Source organism: Melanostigma gelatinosum, assembly GCF_949748355.1.
Source record: "Melanostigma gelatinosum genome assembly, chromosome: 5".
Lineage (NCBI taxonomy): Eukaryota > Metazoa > Chordata > Actinopteri > Perciformes > Zoarcidae > Melanostigma > Melanostigma gelatinosum.
Window position 1 is genome coordinate 26316322 of NC_136638.1, and position 20547 is coordinate 26336868.

Genomic DNA, 20547 nt, shown 5'->3' on the forward strand with positions numbered 1-20547 from the left:
TATTTGACCAAAACTTTTTAAAATGAGATCTCGGTCTCTATGGATTATGTCTAAATAAAGGTAATAATAATAATAATAATAATAATAGAGCTGAAATAGTGATTAATAACTGAATAATAAGTTCGTTTTTTGCTTAAAGTCAATGTCATCACTTAATTTTCTCCTCAGAGTACACCAGAATGCTACATTTTAAAGCTCATATTTAAAATAAAATTCTCGGAGCACCCCCCCCCCCCCCCCCCATTTCTGTTTTTAATATTTAAACTGGTGCTTTTGTGAGATTCTTTGTTGAGAAATTCAGTTTTAAAGATCTGTCAATTAAATCAACTAATTAATTCGTCATCAAGATGGTATGAGTGTAAGTCGACTAACAATTTCTTTGGTCGAGGAGAGTCCTGGAAACCATGAACATTCTTGCGAATAATTACGCATGTAATTAACATAATAACATCATAAGATAGAATCCCATTTTTACACAAACAAGCACACAAACACTTATAAGTTCATATCTCCTGGAACGGAGCTTTTCATTGCTGATGAGGCATTCCAGTTTATAAAAAATCACGTAATTACTCAGACTGCAGATGCATTCTGACATTTCCTTCAATTAAAGATGAATAAAAGGTTTTATCATCTAATATCAGACTCATGGATGACGGTCTTCAGAATAAAACTCCTTAGAAACAGTAAATCTGACTTAATCCCAACATCCATACAAAAATTCATAACTTTTAAAATACACTGGGCACCTTCCATTGATTCTAGTTTTACATTGGGATTAACTTTCCTTGGACAAACAGCATTGACGTCCAATCGTAACGTCTCTGCCGCTACACATCCTGAGGGATTCTGGGACGTCCGTCGGTACACTCGCACGCCTCTCTGTGGAGCGGAGCCTGTCCTTTGGTTTGACAGGTGGGGCAGCAGGCGGTGCGTCCGTCCCGTCTGCAGGCGGGACACGACAGAACCAGCTGGCAGCAGAACGCGGTGGAGCAGAGTTGGTACTGGTCCCAGGGACAGCCGCAGTACCGGCAGTCTGAACAGAGACAGTGAGGTATGAAAGTCTGACATAACTTTTAACACAAAGACGAACATCAGCAAACAACGAAACGCTCGTATTTATTCTATATTTTCTTGATATTATTCTACATGCTGATGAGGGCCTCTGTGCACAAACTAACCGGAGATGACGTCGTTGTTGGAGGAGATGGAGTAGCGTTCATCAAACACAAAAAGTTTCCCTCGATAGAAACCGTCTGGGAATCGCTCCAGATACTTGTGGATTCCACCCTTCAGCTGGTAAACCTCTTTACACACATCCTACAAGTAAAGAAATATAATCCCAATGTAGATTACAAACATTAAACATTTCAACTACAATTAAAAAACGTTGCGCTGCTGCATCACAAGCCCGTCCCATGAGCTGCTTCCCATTTAGAACAAAGAGTCCACGTGGTATTCCTGTAGTTCACATCCAGAACAAGCGGTCTTACTTTGGAGCGGAGGTACGCGGAGCCGCGCTCACAGCGGATCCCTCCGGTGCAGTACATCAAGACCTTCTTGTCTCTGAACAGGTCCAGGTTCTGGTCCACGTAGTCCGGGAAGTAGCTGAACTTACGGATGCTCGGGGCTAGACACTGAGTGAACTGCCCCTGGAGTAATAAAATAATCACCGTTCAGAATATGACATTACAACCCGGCTTTAGTCCCGTTAGATTATGATAACCCATCCCGTTCTTATTGGGATGTCGAAGTTAACTCTGAATCTGGTAGGAAATCAGCATTTATATGAACAGTCAACCAAAACTGTCCAGGTAGGCGGTAAAGATAAAGAACAATAGGTTTAAATTAAACAAAGAATCCGATTTTGACGACTTACATAGCCTCCAGAACCTGTCAAAGTTTTTGGAGACTAACTGAGAGATTACTTACAATTTTACTCTCGTAAAAATTGCGGCAGTCCAGGAGGATGGTGTCACTGCACGAATCCCCTTCAGCCAACAGAGCCTGCACTTCTTCATGAAACTCCTCCGGCTCCAAAGGAACTCCTGAGAGGAGACACCGACTCGTGACTCACACGATGAACACAAAATCAGCTGCTAACAAACCTCTTACAGAAAGTAACAACATAAAGACACCAGTACAATTATACCACTGTACATATAGAAAGAATACAAGAAATAACAGACTCACAGGCATTAGTGTCATTGGTAATAGGGAAAAGATTGTTTTTCTACTACACAAACTTTACCTGCCAGCTGGTAGGAAATAACATCTGGATCCATTCCCATCGGGACGATTTCCTTATAGACTCCAACCTTCAAGTCTTTAAAACACTCTGCGCCACCGTCACTTGTCTGAGAACACACACACACACACACACACACACACATTATATTTACACACAACGTAATATGATTATTTGATGTTTTTCTAACATTTCTCAGAAAATATAGGTTTAAAACTCAGCTGTGGTCACTCGGAGGAACACACACAGTTCATATTCATACAGAAACATTATGTAATGTGTGTATATATATATATATCATGATATATAAATCATGATATAGCATGTTGTCTCGTAATTCAAGAAATAAATAGTCTGTATAAAACAACCACCTGGTAAAGCTTATTACTGTATAATCCTGTGTGAATTAAAAACATATTTTCTCATTGAATTAAGAAGTTAAGTGCAGTTTCAGGTGAAATTATAAAAATATTAATAATAAACATAACCATTTCCAGATATACACTGACTGTGTTTACGTGCATTATTTAACTACACTGGGTGAATGAATGAATCATCCAGCATGAGGTTTTTATTTTATTTTCTGACCTTAAAATCCTCCTCCTCCATCCTGAAGAGCGGGTGTGAACGCATCGCGTCGATGTAAAGGTCAGTGGCCGTGTTGGTTCCTCCGACCGTTCCATTGATGCCTTCAGTCGCCAGCCTCACCTGGAGGACATGATCGTCACATAGTTTGACTTGAATTGAGTTACATTTAATAAAATCTTTCCTGCAGTCTCCCCTTTGGATGCAGGATAAGAGAATGTATTCACCTTGCCAGTTAAGTGGAGCTTCTCACACAAAGCTTTCTGCCAGGCACTGATGAGATGTGGATCCTCCACCAGACAGTAGCGGTAATAGAGGAGAACCTTGCCTGGACCCCTGAAGAGAAGAATTACATTGAGAGACATCAGTATCTCTTTAAAAATGCAGATTTATATGATTTTAAGATGGAGTTTCACTTTAAAACAACACAAGGACATGGATAGCATGACGGGAGCATCAACATGAGACCAGTACTTCTGAAGTTGCTCCTCAGAGATGTGACCAGTTTCAGGAATCCAGGCAGAGAAGTCCACCGGCTCGGCCTCGCGCTCATCCGGCTGCTGCGTCTCAGCGTCCTCCTCCAGTTGGCTTAACAAACGCTCATATGCGGCCTGTGTGAGCTGCCGTATTTCAGCATCATGAGTCCTGGCCGTGTGTTTGTGGATGGCAGAGTGTTCCTTGAAGGTCTGGCCACAGCAGCACCAACGTGGGCTTCCTTCCTCCTGACCGTCGTCCCTCTTGGACGCCACAAACGCAGCAAATGACTGTGGAGATGGGAAAAAAGGGGATTAAACGTCCCAGATTGTTTACTTTAAATCATTTTAGTAGGATTAAGGACATAACATTATATATCGTGATCACAGGGGGAAAAATATCAAAGATTTGGGAAACATCTGAAAACAACTTTGAGTCAAATTCATTTTTGTTGTTAATTATTCGAGTAATCACCTTACAACCGCTTAGATTCCTGACTCCCAAAATGGGAACCATTGAGCTTAGATATAAACTACAGGCCATTATGGTTTGTAATATAGCCCAATCGGAAACTAGGAGTTTCCATTAATATTGCAATGTGGTAAAGTTACATGTGGTTAAAAGAAGTAAAAGTAAAAACAGCGAGATGTTGTATGTTTAGCTGTTGTCACTCACCTTCCTCCTGCAGAAGCTGTAGCACCTTCTTTGAGAGGCAGACAGTTGTTTCTCCTGTTTAAGTCCATTAACGTTACATGTCGAAGTGTCAACTTCCCAGTCCATGAACTCTGAGCAAGGTGCATCATCTGCTGCCATGTTTTTAAAAATATTTAAAAAATAATACTATCAAATTAGTTAGCTAGCTAGCTTTAGTTGTGAGAAGCTACTTCCGCTTTGCAGCATTAACTTGTAGAGGTAATGCATCACCAACATATTCAATATTTACCTAATCTTGATAAATATTACATATTAAGTCATAAACATGACAATATCCTCATTATACATATCAAACTATCACCAAACGTGCAGCACAAAAACCAAGCAGTAAACATCGGACGGAAAAGAACGGTGCACCTTCCGGTTGCCCCGGATGTACCTCACTTGAATGCGACCGCTATTATTTTTCGGTACAACTAACTAGCAGCGGCCAACGCTGAATGATCTAGAAGCTCGTCCAGCCGACTTATTGTTTTGTTTCATATCATTTTCCTCGTATCAATTTCTTACGTCTATAGCGAAGCGGAGCGGGAAAAAAATGTCCAGAAGACGACACAGCGACAGCGACAATGAGGGTTTGTGGACGTTACATGTGTATAAGTAGCTAATTCAGACGTTAGGCTAACGAGTGGTGGCTAGCTACCGTTAGCGTGTTATTTGGTAGCGTTTATCTAAACGCTTGGTGCACTCACGCTAATGCTGACAGATTAATTAATTGCGATGTTATGGACTTGGTATCGTTATCTAAAATGTGGTAAATCCTTAATATACGTTGATATTTGGTTTCGCAATCGCGGCATGCGCGTTTACCGTTGCGCGTTTTACCGCTAGCTACCGTTAAACAGTGTGGTTAACGTGGGGGCGGCAACCAAGCGATGTGAATGATACAAGTGAGAGCAGTTTTTATACAACGTGCTGATGCTATGTCCTATCCTCCACACGGTTATATGTGATCCACGGACATACGGTTGATTAAAAGTGTACTTATTGATGGTTTGTGACTCTTACATGTTGGAAAATCTCTTGAATTGCCAAAAGGAGAGCCCATTTTAAACATCTGTATATCAAGGTACACATCATGTGTTACTTCTGTTTTAGGGTGAATATCCCCGTCGAGGATGCCACTGAGTTACTCTCGCAGCTCATGTTTTTCATTCCACTCACACTGTGATTATTTTGTTTTTTTAACCCGTACAGGAAGTCAGACACATAAACGGAGGAGAACGTCGGAGCCCATTGAAATTGAAGACCGCCTGGAGTCACTGATATGTCGAGTGGGGGAGAAGGTAAAGCGTCAACTCTGGCAATGTAGTTATTTATCAATCTACTGAGCCTGACACCAACTGTTTTGAGGGTGTTTGCTGCTATTCAATAAACTATAATCCATCTAAAACAAAGTAAACTGCTTCATGTGTTCTCCTCAGAGTACATCGTCCCTGGAGAGCAACTTGGAGGGCCTGGCGGGCGTGTTGGAGGCCGACCTTCCAAACTACAAAAACAAAATCCTGCGCATTTTATGTTCTGTGTACGTTCACAGCACTGTTCCCCGTTGAACGAATCTGTGTTTTCACTGAGTTGTCTTCACTGAGTTGTCTTCTGTTGACAGCGCCCGCATCCTGCCCGAGAAGCTGACCGTGTACACAACGTTAGTGGGACTCCTGAACGCCCGGAACTACAACTTTGGGGGCGAGTTTGTGGAGGCGATGATCAGACAACTGAAGGAGACGCTGAAGAACAACTTGTACAATGAAGCTGTTTACTTGGTAACTGACTGTTTAAGAAGCACCTGAACTGATTCTCACTTCTTATTTGGTTTTTTTAACACCGTGTCTTCTTTTCGTAGGTGCGTTTTCTGTCCGACTTGGTCAACTGCCATGTGATTGCTGCACCTTCAATGGTGGCCATGTTTGAAAACTTTGTCAGTGTTACTCAAGAGGAAGATGTTCCTCAGGTACGTGAATTCATGAACTTTACATGTGGATGCATATTCTCAACACGTAAATATTAAGTGTGTGTGATTTTGTAAGCGTCCGTGTTTGCGTCCTCAGGTCCGGTCCGACTGGTTCGTGTACGTGGTGCTGTCCTGTCTGCCGTGGGTCGGTAAGGAGCTCTACGAGAAGAAGGACGTCGAGATGGACCGGCTGCTCAGCCAGATCGAAGGCTACCTCAAGTAAGACGTCTCGGCTCGGCTCTCTTATTCACCCTTTTTCATTTGTCGTGTCAGTGAGCTGTTTCTTAACGCCACACCTCTGTGTGATTTCTAGGGGGCGAGTAAAGACCCACCTCCCCATGCTGCAGGTGTGGACAGCAGAGAAGCCCCACCTACAAGAGGAGGTGAGAGAATTCTCCCCTTAATTAATCTACTCATATTATTAATAATAATAAACATCGTGGTCGTTGTCTTCTGGTCTTTGCTTGCAGTGTGTGTCCGTCTCTTAGGACACTTCGTTAAATATTTGTCTCCGTGTCCCTCCTGCAGTACCTGGACTGCCTTTGGGCCCAGATCCAGAAGCTAAAGAAGGACCGCTGGCAGGAGCGCCACGTCCTCCGGCCGTACATCGCCTTCGACAGCGTGCTGTGTGAGGCGCTGCAGCACAACCTGCCCCCCTTCACCCCGCCGGGCCACATGCCCGGCGCCCAGTACCCCATGCCCCGGGTCGTCTTCCGCATGTTCGACTACACCGATGCCCCCGAGGTACAGCACCGCCCGGCTTTGAAAAAACGAAATATCACTGATTTTCCCTTCTGTGAACAACGTATCATCTGATATACTACAAACGTTTGTGCTCTTTCTGCTCAGGGTCCCGTTATGCCCGGCAGCCATTCTGTGGAGAGATTTGTCATCGAAGAAAACCTGCACTGTATCATCAACACTCACTGGAAAGAGAGGAAAAGCTGGTGGGTAACGAGCTGCGTCGTCGTCTGTCAAGTCAAATGGTTCAACGTTTCTGATTTCTACTTTTTACTTTTCAGTGCTGCCCAGTTACTAAGCTATCCGGGGAAAAATAAGATCCCGCTCAACTATCACATCGTGGAGGTACGCACTTAGTTTTGTTCAAACTACATGCTGAGAAATAAGATGAAAAGGCTGATTTAATCATATTTATCTGTTGGTGTTTTCTTTCAGGTGATCTTTGGAGAACTCCTCCAGCTGCCGACTCCGCCCCACATCGACGTCATGTACACCACGCTGCTCATTGAGCTGTGCAAACTGCAGCCGGGATCACTGCCACAAGTTGTATCCTTGAGTCTTTGTGTCGCTGCGGTTTGTGTTCAAGACGATTTACAACCTCAGTCGAGTCGCAGCTCTGCAGAGCCTGACTTTCTTTGTTTGGTGTCTGAGTTTAGTATTGTTTAGTATTTATGTATCAATATGTGTGAATACTCGCAGTCAGAGGGTTGAACATGATATTATCATTGAGCCAAATGTGTTTCCTACATAATGACATGTTTAAGAGTGTTAATCAAAGAGGCGTTTCTTTAACACCGCCTGTTAGTTGGCCCAAGCCACAGAGATGCTCTACATGAGACTGGAGACCATGAACACCAGCTGCATAGACCGGTAACCAAACAGCACATTTACCTCCACTGGTAGAGAGGAACTGTGACTGGAGTAGAGCCGTCTGTCATTTAACTCTCTCTCTGTTTCTCTTTCTTCATCTCCAGACTAATCAACTGGTTTTCTCATCATTTGAGCAATTTCCAGTTCCGGTGGAGCTGGGATGACTGGTGAGTGGTGCTGTGGTGGACAGAGAGAGCTTTCATAGCAGCTGGTTGTTGATATTGATATGATCACGTGTCTTCTATAAAGGTCTGACTGCTTGACCGTGGATCTAGAGAAGCCCAAGCCCAAGTTTGTCAAAGAGGTTCTGGAGAAGAGTATGAGGTATGAGCGCGTTATTCACATGTTTATGTCCTCAGATATCACTCCTCCTCATCAAGTTGAAGTCCATTTCGAAGTGTTTTCTGTATCACTCGTGTTTTTCCATCATTTGTCTGTGAACACGTTTCCCTTCGATCCTTTTAATCCGGAAAGCGTCTCGTTGATCTGAAGTGGTCTGTTCGCTCCGTGTCTCTGCAGACTTTCATACCACCAGCGGATAGTGGACATCGTCCCTGCAACCTTCTCAGCGCTCATCCCAGCTGAACCCATCTTTACTTACAAATACGAAGAGGAGAGCGCCTGTAAGAACACTTTCACATTCCTTTGAATGCCAGAGTTTATGTCACGAGCACCATTTAGGATGTTAGTTTGTTCCCTCTGTAAGCCTCGAACGGTTCCACGGGTCTCTCTGTAACGAGCATGAAGAGCTGATCAAATGTCTCTCCTGCCTCACAGCTTCGTTGCCCGGTTACCCAGCATCCATCACTGTCGGAAACGCCATAAAGAGCCGAGCGTCCAACGAGGAGATCCTGACCATCCTCAAAGAAGTGCCCAACCCCAACCAAGAAGATGATGATGGTCAGTTCCCTGTTTTCTATTTGATAATTGCATGTATTTTCGTGTGTTTCTTTGAGAGAATAAAACTCTGTCTCCTTTCAGATGAGGGCGAAAGCTTCAACCCTCTGAAGATCGACGTGTTCCTGCAGACTCTGCTCCACCTGGCAGCCAAATCCTTCAGCCACTCCTTCAGCGCCCTCGGCAAGTAAGTTCACCGCCGTGTTCACCATCCACGCGTGCTGTGCCTTCATGACTTTTTGTTTTAGTAGTTTTCACATTTGTTCGGAGAGAGAACTTCTTTCTGTGTACTCAACCGCTAAGTTCCTAAAATGGACCCGGCTCATTTTTAGTTGTACTAACCGTGAGGATCACCGGGTTTCGTACTGAATGAGTCGCGTCCGGCTCTCCTCACCGTCCTCTCACTCCTCCAGGTTCCACGAGATCTTGAAGGTGCTGACGGAGCGCGACGAGGGGAAGCTGCACATCCTGAAGGTGGTTTATGAAGTGTGGAGGAATCACCCGCAGGTCAGACACGGAACTAACACGGTGACAGGAAGTCGCTATGTGGATACGAACAGTTGGGTAAACGTAACGTGTGTCTTCGCTGCCTCACAGATGATCGCGGTGTTGGTGGACAAAATGATCCGGACGCAGATCGTGGACTGTGCTGCTGTGGCCAACTGGCTCTTCTCTCAGGATATGGCTCACGAGTTCACCAGGTGAGGCGTGAACACGAGGAGAGAATGAAGGTTTCATCCTGAACGTCTCCTCCACTCAGCCAGGACATTAACGCCGACGCTGTGTTTTCTCTCTGCCTGCCTCTAAAATACAAACTCTCTTCTCCTCGTCTAGACTTTTTGTTTGGGAGATTCTGCACTCGACCATCCGAAAGATGAACAAACACGTCCAGAAGATCCAGCAGGAGTTGGAGGAGGCCAAGGACAAACTGGAGAAACAGCACAATAAGAAGGTAACTTCATCCATCATGGCGTTGTGTCCGTCGTGTTCACGTCGGCCACTTCAACATGAGCGATTTAAAGTTAGTTAACGTCGGTTAAAGTAGGAGGGCTCAGTGTTTGTGTGTTTGTGGAGCAGCAGCGGGACAGCGGGGACGACGAGGACATGGACATGGACAAGAACAGCGACAAGAACAGCGAGGACGAGGGGGGTCAGCTGGAGGAGCAGATCGAGAGGCTGCAGGAGAAGGTGGAGTCGGCTCAGAGCGAACAGAAGAACCTCTTCCTCGTCATCTTCCAGGTACCCATGTCCTCCACTACTGTCACCAAAGCTCGTCTCATCCAGTGAACGCTGTCGTGGTTCTGAGCTCACGTGTGAATATTTCCACCGTTACATGTATTTGTTCCTCCCTCAGCGGTTCATCATGCTGCTGACGGAGCACCTGGTCCGCTGTGAGACGAGCAGCGTGGACATCAGCACGCCCTGGTACAAGAACTGCATCGAGCGGCTGCAGCAGGTCTTTCTCATGGTAAGACATTCACACACACACACTGCAGTCACACAATGTGTGTATCCCCTCGATGACGCTGATGCATCTCCTCGTTCTGCAGCACCATGTGACGATCCAGCAGTACATGGGAACCCTGGAGAACCTGCTGTTCACCGCAGAGCTCGACCACCACATCCTGGCCGTGTACCAGCAGTTCTGTGCACTCCAGCTCTGAGAGAGACACACACACACACACACACACTGGCACGTGTAATTGGATAAAATGTGTACTTGTGTTCACACAGTACCTGTGCTAACCCGACACACTAGAAACTACCAGCTCTTGCATCAAGAATATCCTCATTTCAGTTTGTTTTTTCTTTGTGCTGTTCAACAACTGAGGAACTCAAACAAGCGTTTGACAAAAATCCTCGGCCATTACTTTGCCGTAGTGTTTCCCTTTTTATGTTTTGCTCTGGTTTTCAATTCTGTTCAATTTTTACGTCCTGCTCGTGTTCTTATGAATGGGTCTTTTTTTAAAGTGTCTGAGTCCAGACGTAGCTGGAGGGATGAGGATGACGGGAGGAGGAGGAGCTTCAGGTCGACTTTTGTTGATTCTGAATCTGGAGAGAGCTCTACTTTTTTTTAATATTTGTTTTATGTGGAATTGGGAAATAATTAAAAACTCCAGAGTCTTTATCCGCCTGCTTGTTTGCGTCACGTCATTTTCTGCCACTCGTACGCCGTTTAATGCATCATCTCACGGGAGTGTATCCATGTCCCTCTGTTTAAAGTCCTCGTAATACGACACATCAACGAGTTATGATGAATGTTCCTCGAGGTCAAATGTTAAGCATCCACCTACAGCTCACAGCCCGCTGATGTTCTCAGACCTACGACCTCAGCGCTGTGGGAAAGACTATCTCCACAGCGGCTGAACAGAATCTTAAACTTCAACATTAAACTGGGAATATGTCTCATAATGTTACTAAGAACATAGGGGGGCCTCGTCTCCGTCAAAGTTAGACTTGCTTTAAATATCAGTGTTAAAATAAATGTCTGTGTGAATGGTGTTCGTTTAAAGGGGCAGTGAGCCTCAGAGGTTCTCCACAGCAGATGTTTTGATTGTTTTTTTTTAAGTAACTACATCAGCAAAGCAACAGCTGCAACGATGTCTCCGTTAATGTTAGATGTGCCATTGCTGTGAATCTGGCATTCATTTTAGTGGTTAAATGTTAATGTTTGAAGTTGCACTGCTGCTTTTCTCTTCTAGTCTTCTCAATGAGAAGAATTCAACTAGAAAAAGGATCCTTGAGGTAACGTTTTCTAGGTATTAGAAACAGAGAAACTCATCTTTGCAGTCAGAAACCCTGAAGTGAGACAGAACAGGTGCTCTGGTCTTTGCATGTGAGGAGTCTTTGAGATGATCCGATCTGAAAACACTGCAGCCGAGTCAGACACGTTCAAGTTCTCCTCGTCTCCTAAATCTGACAGCAAAGTACCCGACATTCTCCTCTGGAAAATAAATGTTATTGTTGGTCTCTACCAGCAGAACATTCAGTGCAATGATAAACATCTACTACAGGAATCAGAACTGCATTTATTCTCTTCATTGCACAAAATCCACAACCGTCTAAGGCTTCAACATCCTTAGAACATGATTCTCAATGTCTGCCGTCCTTAAACTAGAAGCATGTTCTGCTGATCTAAGTCACTAATAAGTAGTTAAATGCTGTTCTTTCTTCTATTGCGTTTTGGTTTATGTGCTCATTAAAACAGTCTGGTTTCAGTTCGTCAGAGATCCTGCAGACTAACGTGTAAAGTTACTACATTGTATTGAATGTACTCTTAGTATGTCAGTAAACAGTACCTTTCATAGTGGTTTATGTGACGATACATGAGTTGTTTCAGGAGTCTGGTGATCCAGATCAGCGGTAAACAGTCCGCCGTTCTTCTGTGCACCTGAACGCCTCACAGCTACAACACCTCTGTGTTTTCAGACGTCTGTTCAGTGGAAGAAAACGAAACACCGGAGCAGACGTGGGGTCGATGTACTGAGGGAACCTTTAAGGATGTGAAAACGTTCCCGAACCCTTTAGAACCCACGGTGACATGTGGTCCATTTAGTTTTATATCCTCGATCATGTTCCTTTAAGGAATGATGGGTTTGGGTTCTTATAGCTCAACAGAAAGTGTGCACTTATCCAGAGCAGTAGAGCTGCATCAGGTCTGGGTTTGTCTTCATTTTCTCTACAATCAAAGCTAGGCTGTGTTTAAAAAAAAAAAAACATCTCATAAACATGATCAGTGTATGAATATTAACTATTTTCCGTCGAACTGGAATATTTACAGAACAAAGTGGCTAAAAATCAATCGTTTCAACAGCTTTTCCTCTCCAGAAACTTGTGCCGAAAGTATAAAATATTTCAATAAAATCTGCTGAGTGTATTGATGCACCTTTCTATAATTTACAATATTAGCAACAGAATTAATGCAGAATCTGTTTCTATAGCTCAATCTACATAAAGAGTTTGGCCCCAGTGTCTCGATTGAAAACTAAAACTTCCTTTTCTACTTCGTACCACAGAAAACAAACTGCAGGTGTGATAACACCCATAATTCCCTCTGTCTCTCTCGCTCTGTCTCTCTCTCGCTCTGTGTCTCCGGTCATGAGCGTATCACACTCGGAGCGTTGTCGGAGGGCGTCGACACCTTTCCCTGTTTGCTCCCGTACACCGCCTGCTCCTCGGCCTCCAGCCGTCGGTACCGTGTGTGGAAGAAGATCACGAAGCAGCAGCTGAAGAAGGTGCACAGCCCGGCCAGCACCATCATCGGCACTGAGGAGAGACACGTGCAGAATGAAAACACAACTTCGGGTCAACATCTCCAGCAAGTCGTCTGATAGAGACGTTAATGTCCAGGAGGACGTGATGAGGAAGCGTCACATAACAGGAACACAGAGGAACTCTTTTATTTAAATATATATGTATTGTTCTTTCATGTAACAGGCAGACTTTCACTTTCTGCTCCTTGAATTTAGAGGCACAGATGTGCAACGTTTCCTAAAATATTTTGCACTTTTAAAAACCCAGAGATGTCCCACAGGTCAGTAAAGTGCACACAGACAGCACTGCTCACGTTCAGCAGGTCTGAACAAATCAGAAAGACTCGTACTGCCACACTGTTTATTGTGCCAGGAAAATATTCAGTCTGTCAAAAATACCAGGACGTTCTACATCTGGTGGCATTTTGTAGTATGCAAGCTACCCACCCCTCCAGCTCAGGACCGCGTCCCCACAGGTGGACAGAGGAGAGTCAGCGAGCCGCTTCGTTAAAGCCTGAAGGAGCACGATGTAGATCACAGACTGGACCTGTCTGGAGAAGATCACATCCAAACAGCCACGATTAATACACACAGAATTATGACACATGGAGGAAGCCCAGGAGACGATCGGTGTGGAAACTGCATTTTGGAAATACCATCGAGGTTTTTGCTGTGGTCCATAATCAACAGCTCATTGGCATTCTCTATAATATTTGTTGTTTTACTTTGTGTGCTGGCTGACACCACTCGTAAACTGTGTTTTGAGCAGAAACACATAAACATCTGTGTAGAAATGTGTTTTAATGACACACAGTACACAGAGTAAACAGAGAGCAGTACCCCGACACGAAGACGAGTCCGGCTGACGTAGCTTCTCCGACGGGATACGAACACTCCACCGCCAGCTCCATGGCCACCGGGTATATGGAGAACCCGAAAAAGCCAAAAAGGGAGCAGACGACGGCCACGGCGGCTTTCTGCTCCGGCATCAGAGACACCTGAGAGGAGGAGGACACAAGCAGTCAGCGTAGTGGAAGGAGGAGCGGCTCCTTTAAATACAAACGCACACAAACAGGGCTGCAGCTTCAGACTCGTCCTGTCCCACGTTCTCACCACTGAGAAGGCGATGCACGAAAGAGCGGTGAAGCTCATGTTGACCTTCGTGGCTTCGATGAACTTCTTGGTCTTGTCGACGTAGACGCCGAGAACAGCGGCGCCCACGATGCCAAACACGATGAAGAGGGCGCCACAAACGCCAGCGAAGGTCTGCAGCAACGATACGTTACAGGTTTATGATTACAGTCTGCATCCAGCATGTAAAAGACCAGACGAATGTATTTCGTCTTTCTTCTCAATTCTCTCATTTAAATGCAATTTAATGACACAGAATTCATCACCGTGTGATGCTTTTAGACTGTAAATCCTCCAACGTGTATTATTAAATATGCAGCCTGTGTCTTTTACTGCTCATTTGATACCAACTGGTCCAATTAGCACCTAATTGTTCCCCATGGAAATCACTGTGACGTCTCGGCCTCCCGGTGCTCTTACGTTGGTGTATCCCTGCACACACAGGATCTGCTCCAGCAGCGTGGAGAAGCAGGTGAAAACAGCGATGCCCGAACCCAAGCACAGCAGCAGCACGAGGTAGGCTTTGTTCGTCAGCAACTGAGGAGGAGACAGATACGAGTGTTGTTCAGCAGTTCTCACCTCTATTAGACAGATGAGAGTATAGCGGCGGGAGGGAGGAAGGAGTATGACATGTAACAAAGGTCCCACGGCCAGAGTCAAACCTGTGAGGCTGCACTTTAGTCTCATCTCAGTCAAAGAAAACGTAACTATTCGAGTTTAGTTTCAGTCATCAGACAATATTTAATATTTAATATTTAATATTTGGACCAGTCTCTGCTGGAGGGTCTGGGTCTGTCCACGGTGGACCGGTCTCTGCTGGAGGATCTGGGTCTGTCCACGGTGGACCGGTCTCTCCTGGAGGATCTGGGTCTGTCCACGGTGGACCGGTCTCTGCTGGAGGATCTGGGTCTGTCCACGGTGGACCGGTCTCTGCTGGAGGATCTGGGTCTGTCCACGGTGGACCGGCCTCTGCTGGAGGGTCTGGGTCTGTCCACGGTGGACCGGTCTCTGCTGGAGGGTCTGGGTCTGTCCACGGTGGACCGGTCTCTGATGGAGTCTGATCTGAAGGAGTTTCTGGTGAACCTGCATGATGTCATCTGGTTTCACCAGAATCCGACCCACATTAAGAACAACTCTATAGAAACAGACCATCTTCTCTCTGATGGTCTGGTTTTCTCATGCAGGTCACAAAGAGGATCAGGACTGAACTGGGACTGTTTGATAACCCGTTGTTGTAGACTCAGTCAGCTTTTCCTGAACCAGTAAATGTTGCGTCTGGTTGAGGTTGTGACTGAACAGGTAAGTGGGTCCGTAAAGAGATGGATGTGCTTTGACTCCTCACCAGTTTGATCCCCTGTAGGAACGGCTCGGAGCCGGAGGACTCGGCGCTGGCTGACGGCGGCGTGGGGGGGGTGCTGCTCCGTATCCCCAGCGTTGCTAGGAAACAGATGATGCATGCGGGGACCGCGTAGACGAGCAGCTAGAGGAGAGATGAAACACACACACACACACACAGAATGTGATGATAAATGGAGGTTGGCACCTGGAATCAAAGACCATTTATCATCATTAGCAGGTGAGCTGCCACAGAACCACACAGTTCAGCTGCTGCAGTTTGCTGCATTAGCAGCTGCAATCCCACAATGCACTCTGGGAATCCTCTGATTCTAGGTCGACTGATGTCTTCTTTTTTTTGGACAGTTTTTCCTCAAAGGCGTAAGATTCAATCAGTTGCCTATTTGCACATCCATTAAACATGGAGCAACATTAGCATTCATGTGGAGCGGTGATCAACTAATGACGTCCAGCAACTCCTGAGAAATAACACTTGTTTGCTGAAAACAGCTGCAAAGTCCTGCGAGGAGACTGAACCATACAGAACAATGTCAGATTAAACCAAAACAATAAGTTAACACATATATATATATATCAGCCAGCTACTGATCAGCATCAGTGCACTAAAACCTGAGCAGACTGCTGGTTCAGCTCACCAGGTCTGGGATCCGTGCAGGTGTGTCAGCGATCACAGGAGAGAGGATGCTAGCGAGCAGGATGCCCAGAGGATTGGCTGAGGAGGGAGAAGAGAAGAGGAGCCGAGTTATTCTGGTTTCTGTCTGTCAACAATCAATGCTGCTCTCAGGTCTGATCTAAGTATTGGTATCTGAAAACTGTATCATCGTTCTCATATTACTCGTATCTTAAAAGTATAATGACAAGTGAATCGAATCTAACATGAGAGTTAGCTGACATGCACAGATAGAAGTGCTTCTCACTCTTTACAGCTCGGGCTGAACTGAATCAGTTCCTGCTCATTATTTGTTGATCAGAGCACAACAACTGTGCTAAAACGTAAAAGTGATGTAAGTTGTAATATTGTATAGAGAGGTGTTCTTCTTTTCTGTATCGGAGCTGAATAATAAAACGGGGCTCCAGACTAACTTTCTGCTCCCGACTGAACATTTTAGGAGCTCACATGATATACGATGATGATTTGAAATATATATATGTTTTAGAAGCACCGTCTCTGAAAAATGAGTAAATGGTTGCAGTCTGGAGCCCTGCATGAACAGTAATACTTTAGCCTGATGTCTTTGTGTCCTTGGCTGTATACTTCTACTGACATTCAGACCAATTTTACCCACATTTGACAAGCCGCTGTCATAATTCCAACAGCCAAACATATTGTTTCATGAAAGAAACGTCTGATCATAGACATGCCACAAAAAAAGTGAACGGAGAGAGTTTATATTTCACCGTCTTCAGCTGAAGAAATAAAGCTCTCGACACGATAAGTTAGTTTGTCTGATGTGTTGCTTGCATTGATAACCGCTGTGAAGCCGTTTCCCCTCAGCAGCGATAAATCACTCACACATGGAGGCGATCATGTTGGCGGTGGCGCGCTGCTGGTCAGGGAACCAGAGAGCGGCCATCTTGGTGGGGGTGAAGACGATGAGGGGCTGAGCCAGGGCCCCGAGCGTCTGACCCAACATCACCAGCAGGTACCTGACTGTAAAATCACGGCCCGTGTATATGGAGGCCCCGACGAAGCGCAGCAGGGCCCCGAACATGTTCAGCCAGGCTCCCAGAATCAGCTGCAGGGTCCAGACGGAGCAAAGTCAAAGGTTCAGGAAACAATGCAACCTTTGAACGAGGTTGTACTTTCTGTAGATGGGGCTCTTGTCTTCAGCCTGGTCATGGTGGGCCCTCATGTTTTCTACAGTTATTCAATTTAAAAACAATAAAATGGTTTTATTGTGTTGGCGTTGTGTTAAAAAAGATCCTCACTGTTCTCTGTGAAGTTTACTGGCTGTGACGAGAAGAAGCCTCGGCCTGTTTAAAGAGCAAAAAACGGGCCATATGGTAAACTAGGAGGCTGTGTCATTTAACACACGAGTCATCATTTTTTATTGAAAACTCAAATCTTGGCATTTGCTCCTGGTGTTCTTCACCAATAAATAACGGGAGTAACAAGCAAAGCAGCTTTAAAAGGGATGTATTCTCTTTTTAAATGAGTTCTGTGCCGGAGGGTTTCTTTCCTCCTCACTTCTAAAATCATGTGCCTCTTGGTTCCAGCTTTGTGTTGTCACCACTAAACAAAAGGACCAGCAGAGGACCAATAGCTCTCCTGCAGTGAGCTTCATACCGTGGTCCGCAGCCCGAGGCTCTCCAGCATCCACGTGGTCCCAAAGCTGAGCGGTATGGCCACCACCATGTAGACCAGAGACAACCAGTTCACGTCCTCCAGCGAGGCCCCCAGGAACTTGGCCGACTGGTCCGCCACTGGAGCAAAGGTCAGCCATAACTGGGGAGACACACGGGGAGATTCAAATGATATTTTCTGATTGCTGCTTAATATTTATAGATTTATTTTGTGACGATGTATAAGAAATTACAATCATCAAAACATATTAACCCCAGTTCATCCAGTTTTATGTTCTCAGTGGTCACTCTGTTGTATTTCAGTGACCAGGCGTGTGTTGTCATGTGACCCGGACACAAAGAGGAAACGCTCCGACTCTCTCAGCTCACGTGAGACGCTCATGTGACTCCACTGACCACAGCGCTCTGCCTCTGGAGAAGGAACAGGACGCTCTCATGCTGCTCGAAAACATTTAGGACAGCAGATACTTCCCTGCCCTTAAGTAACAAGATCACCGTCGAGTGTCTGTGGTAACCGCATCTCCTAAATGTCATGTAAACAACAAGAGTGTTTACTGGGTGAGGGGAAACCAGTTCACCAGCAGGACAGAAGCTTCTCTGGTAGTGTCTGCTTTACTGGGCGTGAAGAACACTGGAATGTGACCGGTGCTATATAGTTCTATATTAGAGCTACACTGATAAATTGGTTGTTATTATGATCTGAATAGCCATTTGATGCAAATAAGTTGATATAGACACATAGTGTGGAAGTGGAGGTTCAGCTACCAGATAAGTACACGATAAAAGACTTATGTTAAAATAAAATGGTCACAAAAAGATATTTTGGAGTCAGGAGTTCACTTCTTCACAGACAACAAAAGAAGGTCATTGATATGGAAGGTGTGGCTGAGTATCATCGGTACGAAACAACACTCAGGTTTCAGCATCGAGTGTAAAACACTTTCAATTCCTCACAATGAGGAACGTAAAACTACAAACAATTGTCTCACACAAAGCAGCCACAATAACTTGAATAAAATACAGTGTATAACTTGCAAAAACATGCCCGATCAAAAAAGAATCAATCAAGACTGATAATGTGACATTCAACAGCAGCTTTCAGTATTTGACAGAGTAATTCAAACTGTTGCTTCATCAGCATTTCTAAACCTCGAGAGTTTAATCTTTATTCCTTTTAAATATAAACGTTTGGTGTTTCATGTTCTTGCAGTTTCACACACGACCAAGTCGCTGTTTGTGGGTGAACACAACAGACATGGTTCTCAATTCGCCCTGCATCAGATTGAGGAGGACCCACCCTGAACCCTCAGGCCGCTAATGTCGCACCGATTGATGTCCGACTGGCTCATCAGCTGTTATTTGCCACCTCATGAAGGAGTCTCCGCCAGCTGAGCGTCCTTTGTGAGGGGGAACACCGGCCCCGTGGAAACAAAAGCTGCCACAGAGAGAGGACGAGTCCCACGGGAGCTGGACAAAGGTGACGGAGGGCTCGCTTTTCATGAGAGAGCCCTCCAGGCACACTCTGCTATTCAATGACTACACCCCCGGGGATTCATATCAGATCCACCAAACAGGAGGAGGCCCCACATGTCATCTACCCGCACCGATCACATTCAAACACAGCTGCCACAGATTTCCTCATTTGTTCTGCGAGTAGAGGCTGAGGACACAGATTCCATCCATCTGTAGAGGAGCATCTTCATCTCTGAGAGAAGGAAGCTGTCAATGAAACTGAGCCATTTAAGGTGCAGCTACTGGTTCCTTCTGTGTGAAGAGTTCTTAAAGTGGAAGATTTATAATTCTGAACTTTAAAAAGGTCATAAGGGTTTGAATTTGTAGTTTTTAAAATTCTGCATGAACCAGTCAAGTGTGACTCATTTATATAAATATTAATGAGAAATATACTCAAATACTGCACTTAAGTACAATTATGAGCTACATTACTCAAATATTTCTATTATATGCTTCGTTTAACATTCTTTAAGCCAATATTGTACTTTTTACAGCACTACCTGTATTTTAAATATGTTACTTTACAGATTCAGTTTATGAATACAAAATATAAATAAAAATATAAATCATGATGCTTTATTTTGGATGAATCAATCCCTTCAGCTGCACCATTAGTAATGCATATACATGAATACATAACTAATTATAATCTAGTCATAATAATAATATATTATTGTTAATAAATCTGAAATGAGCCATTCTGCACAATCGGTACTTTTGGCACTTGAAATATATTTTAATACAAATACTTATTCATTCATCAACAATTTATTTTTGTCTTGTTGTTGAAGTTGTTTTTGACAAAAAAATAAATGTAACTTTAAGTTTCAAATGCAACAGTATTTGTACACTGTGGTATTACTATTTTATAGTATTTCCTCCACCTCTGTCTTTGCAGAAACTGTCTTCCATACTATTAACTGTATAGATTTCAAAAGGATTGTATGAAATGAAGTCAAGGATCTTCTGATTCACGGTGTTTTCGACCATAAACACAAGCTGCAATTTAGCGCAGTTAATTTACCGTAATTACATTAAGTTATTTACCGTAAAATAACGTTGTACCCACAACAACAACAACTCACCGTGGCGTTGGAGCAGTTCAACAGACACAGGGCGAGCAGAACGAACCACCTCCTCTTGTACACTTTGAAGAACAGAAGCTTCTTCAGCTCTGTGTTTGGTGTCCTCGGAACATCAGCGGAGACCGAGGAACAAACGGTCGGAATCTCGGCAACATCCTCCTCCATTAGTAGTTACAATGTTGCAAAGTAAATCCTTTAAAATGCGAGCTGTACGTCCATTGTGTTGTGTTGTGATGGTTTATAATGTCATTTTATCTGATAAATGGACGCCGGGAAAGCAGTTTAACAGCCCGGAAGAAGTCGCTTTATGATTCAGGAAGACAGTCGAGAGTGTTGTACTGTACCAAAGATCAAAGATCTTCTGTAAACAAGATCAACGCCTCCGTCGTTAAAACAACGATTAACGTCTAGAGCTATAACAGTTGA

At 44.5% G+C, this 20547-nt stretch overlaps 3 protein-coding genes across 3 annotated transcripts; 1 reads left to right on the forward strand and 2 right to left on the reverse strand.

Moving 5' to 3' along the window:
- Positions 1 to 323: 323 nt before the first annotated feature.
- tstd2 (thiosulfate sulfurtransferase like domain containing 2) lies at positions 324 to 4297 on the reverse strand. The gene is made up of 9 exons (XM_079269398.1): positions 3983 to 4297; positions 3308 to 3597; positions 3061 to 3169; positions 2837 to 2956; positions 2252 to 2357; positions 1933 to 2048; positions 1494 to 1652; positions 1182 to 1320; positions 324 to 1036 (listed from the first exon to the last, which is right to left on the reverse strand). Exons 1-9 carry the CDS (start codon positions 4118 to 4120, stop codon positions 831 to 833), a joined length of 1383 nt encoding a protein of 460 aa, XP_079125524.1. The 5' UTR covers positions 4121 to 4297; the 3' UTR covers positions 324 to 830.
- A 137-nt stretch (positions 4298 to 4434) lies between these two features.
- ncbp1 (nuclear cap binding protein subunit 1) lies at positions 4435 to 10614 on the forward strand. The gene is made up of 23 exons (XM_079268481.1): positions 4435 to 4596; positions 5219 to 5307; positions 5446 to 5546; positions 5628 to 5784; positions 5865 to 5972; positions 6070 to 6191; positions 6286 to 6355; positions 6501 to 6716; positions 6822 to 6919; positions 6995 to 7058; positions 7149 to 7259; positions 7519 to 7583; positions 7688 to 7750; positions 7833 to 7907; positions 8103 to 8206; positions 8361 to 8483; positions 8565 to 8667; positions 8894 to 8987; positions 9078 to 9181; positions 9315 to 9432; positions 9558 to 9719; positions 9835 to 9948; positions 10031 to 10614. Exons 1-23 carry the CDS (start codon positions 4560 to 4562, stop codon positions 10142 to 10144), a joined length of 2412 nt encoding a protein of 803 aa, XP_079124607.1. The 5' UTR covers positions 4435 to 4559; the 3' UTR covers positions 10145 to 10614.
- Positions 10615 to 11526: 912 nt separating this feature from the next.
- slc49a3 (solute carrier family 49 member 3) lies at positions 11527 to 20402 on the reverse strand. Its single transcript, XM_079269165.1, has 10 exons — positions 20122 to 20402; positions 17508 to 17666; positions 16734 to 16956; positions 15856 to 15932; positions 15207 to 15344; positions 14285 to 14401; positions 13847 to 13999; positions 13574 to 13731; positions 13181 to 13284; positions 11527 to 12746 (listed from the first exon to the last, which is right to left on the reverse strand). Exons 1-10 carry the CDS (start codon positions 20284 to 20286, stop codon positions 12577 to 12579), a joined length of 1464 nt encoding a protein of 487 aa, XP_079125291.1. The 5' UTR covers positions 20287 to 20402; the 3' UTR covers positions 11527 to 12576.
- Positions 20403 to 20547: the final 145 nt, after the last annotated feature.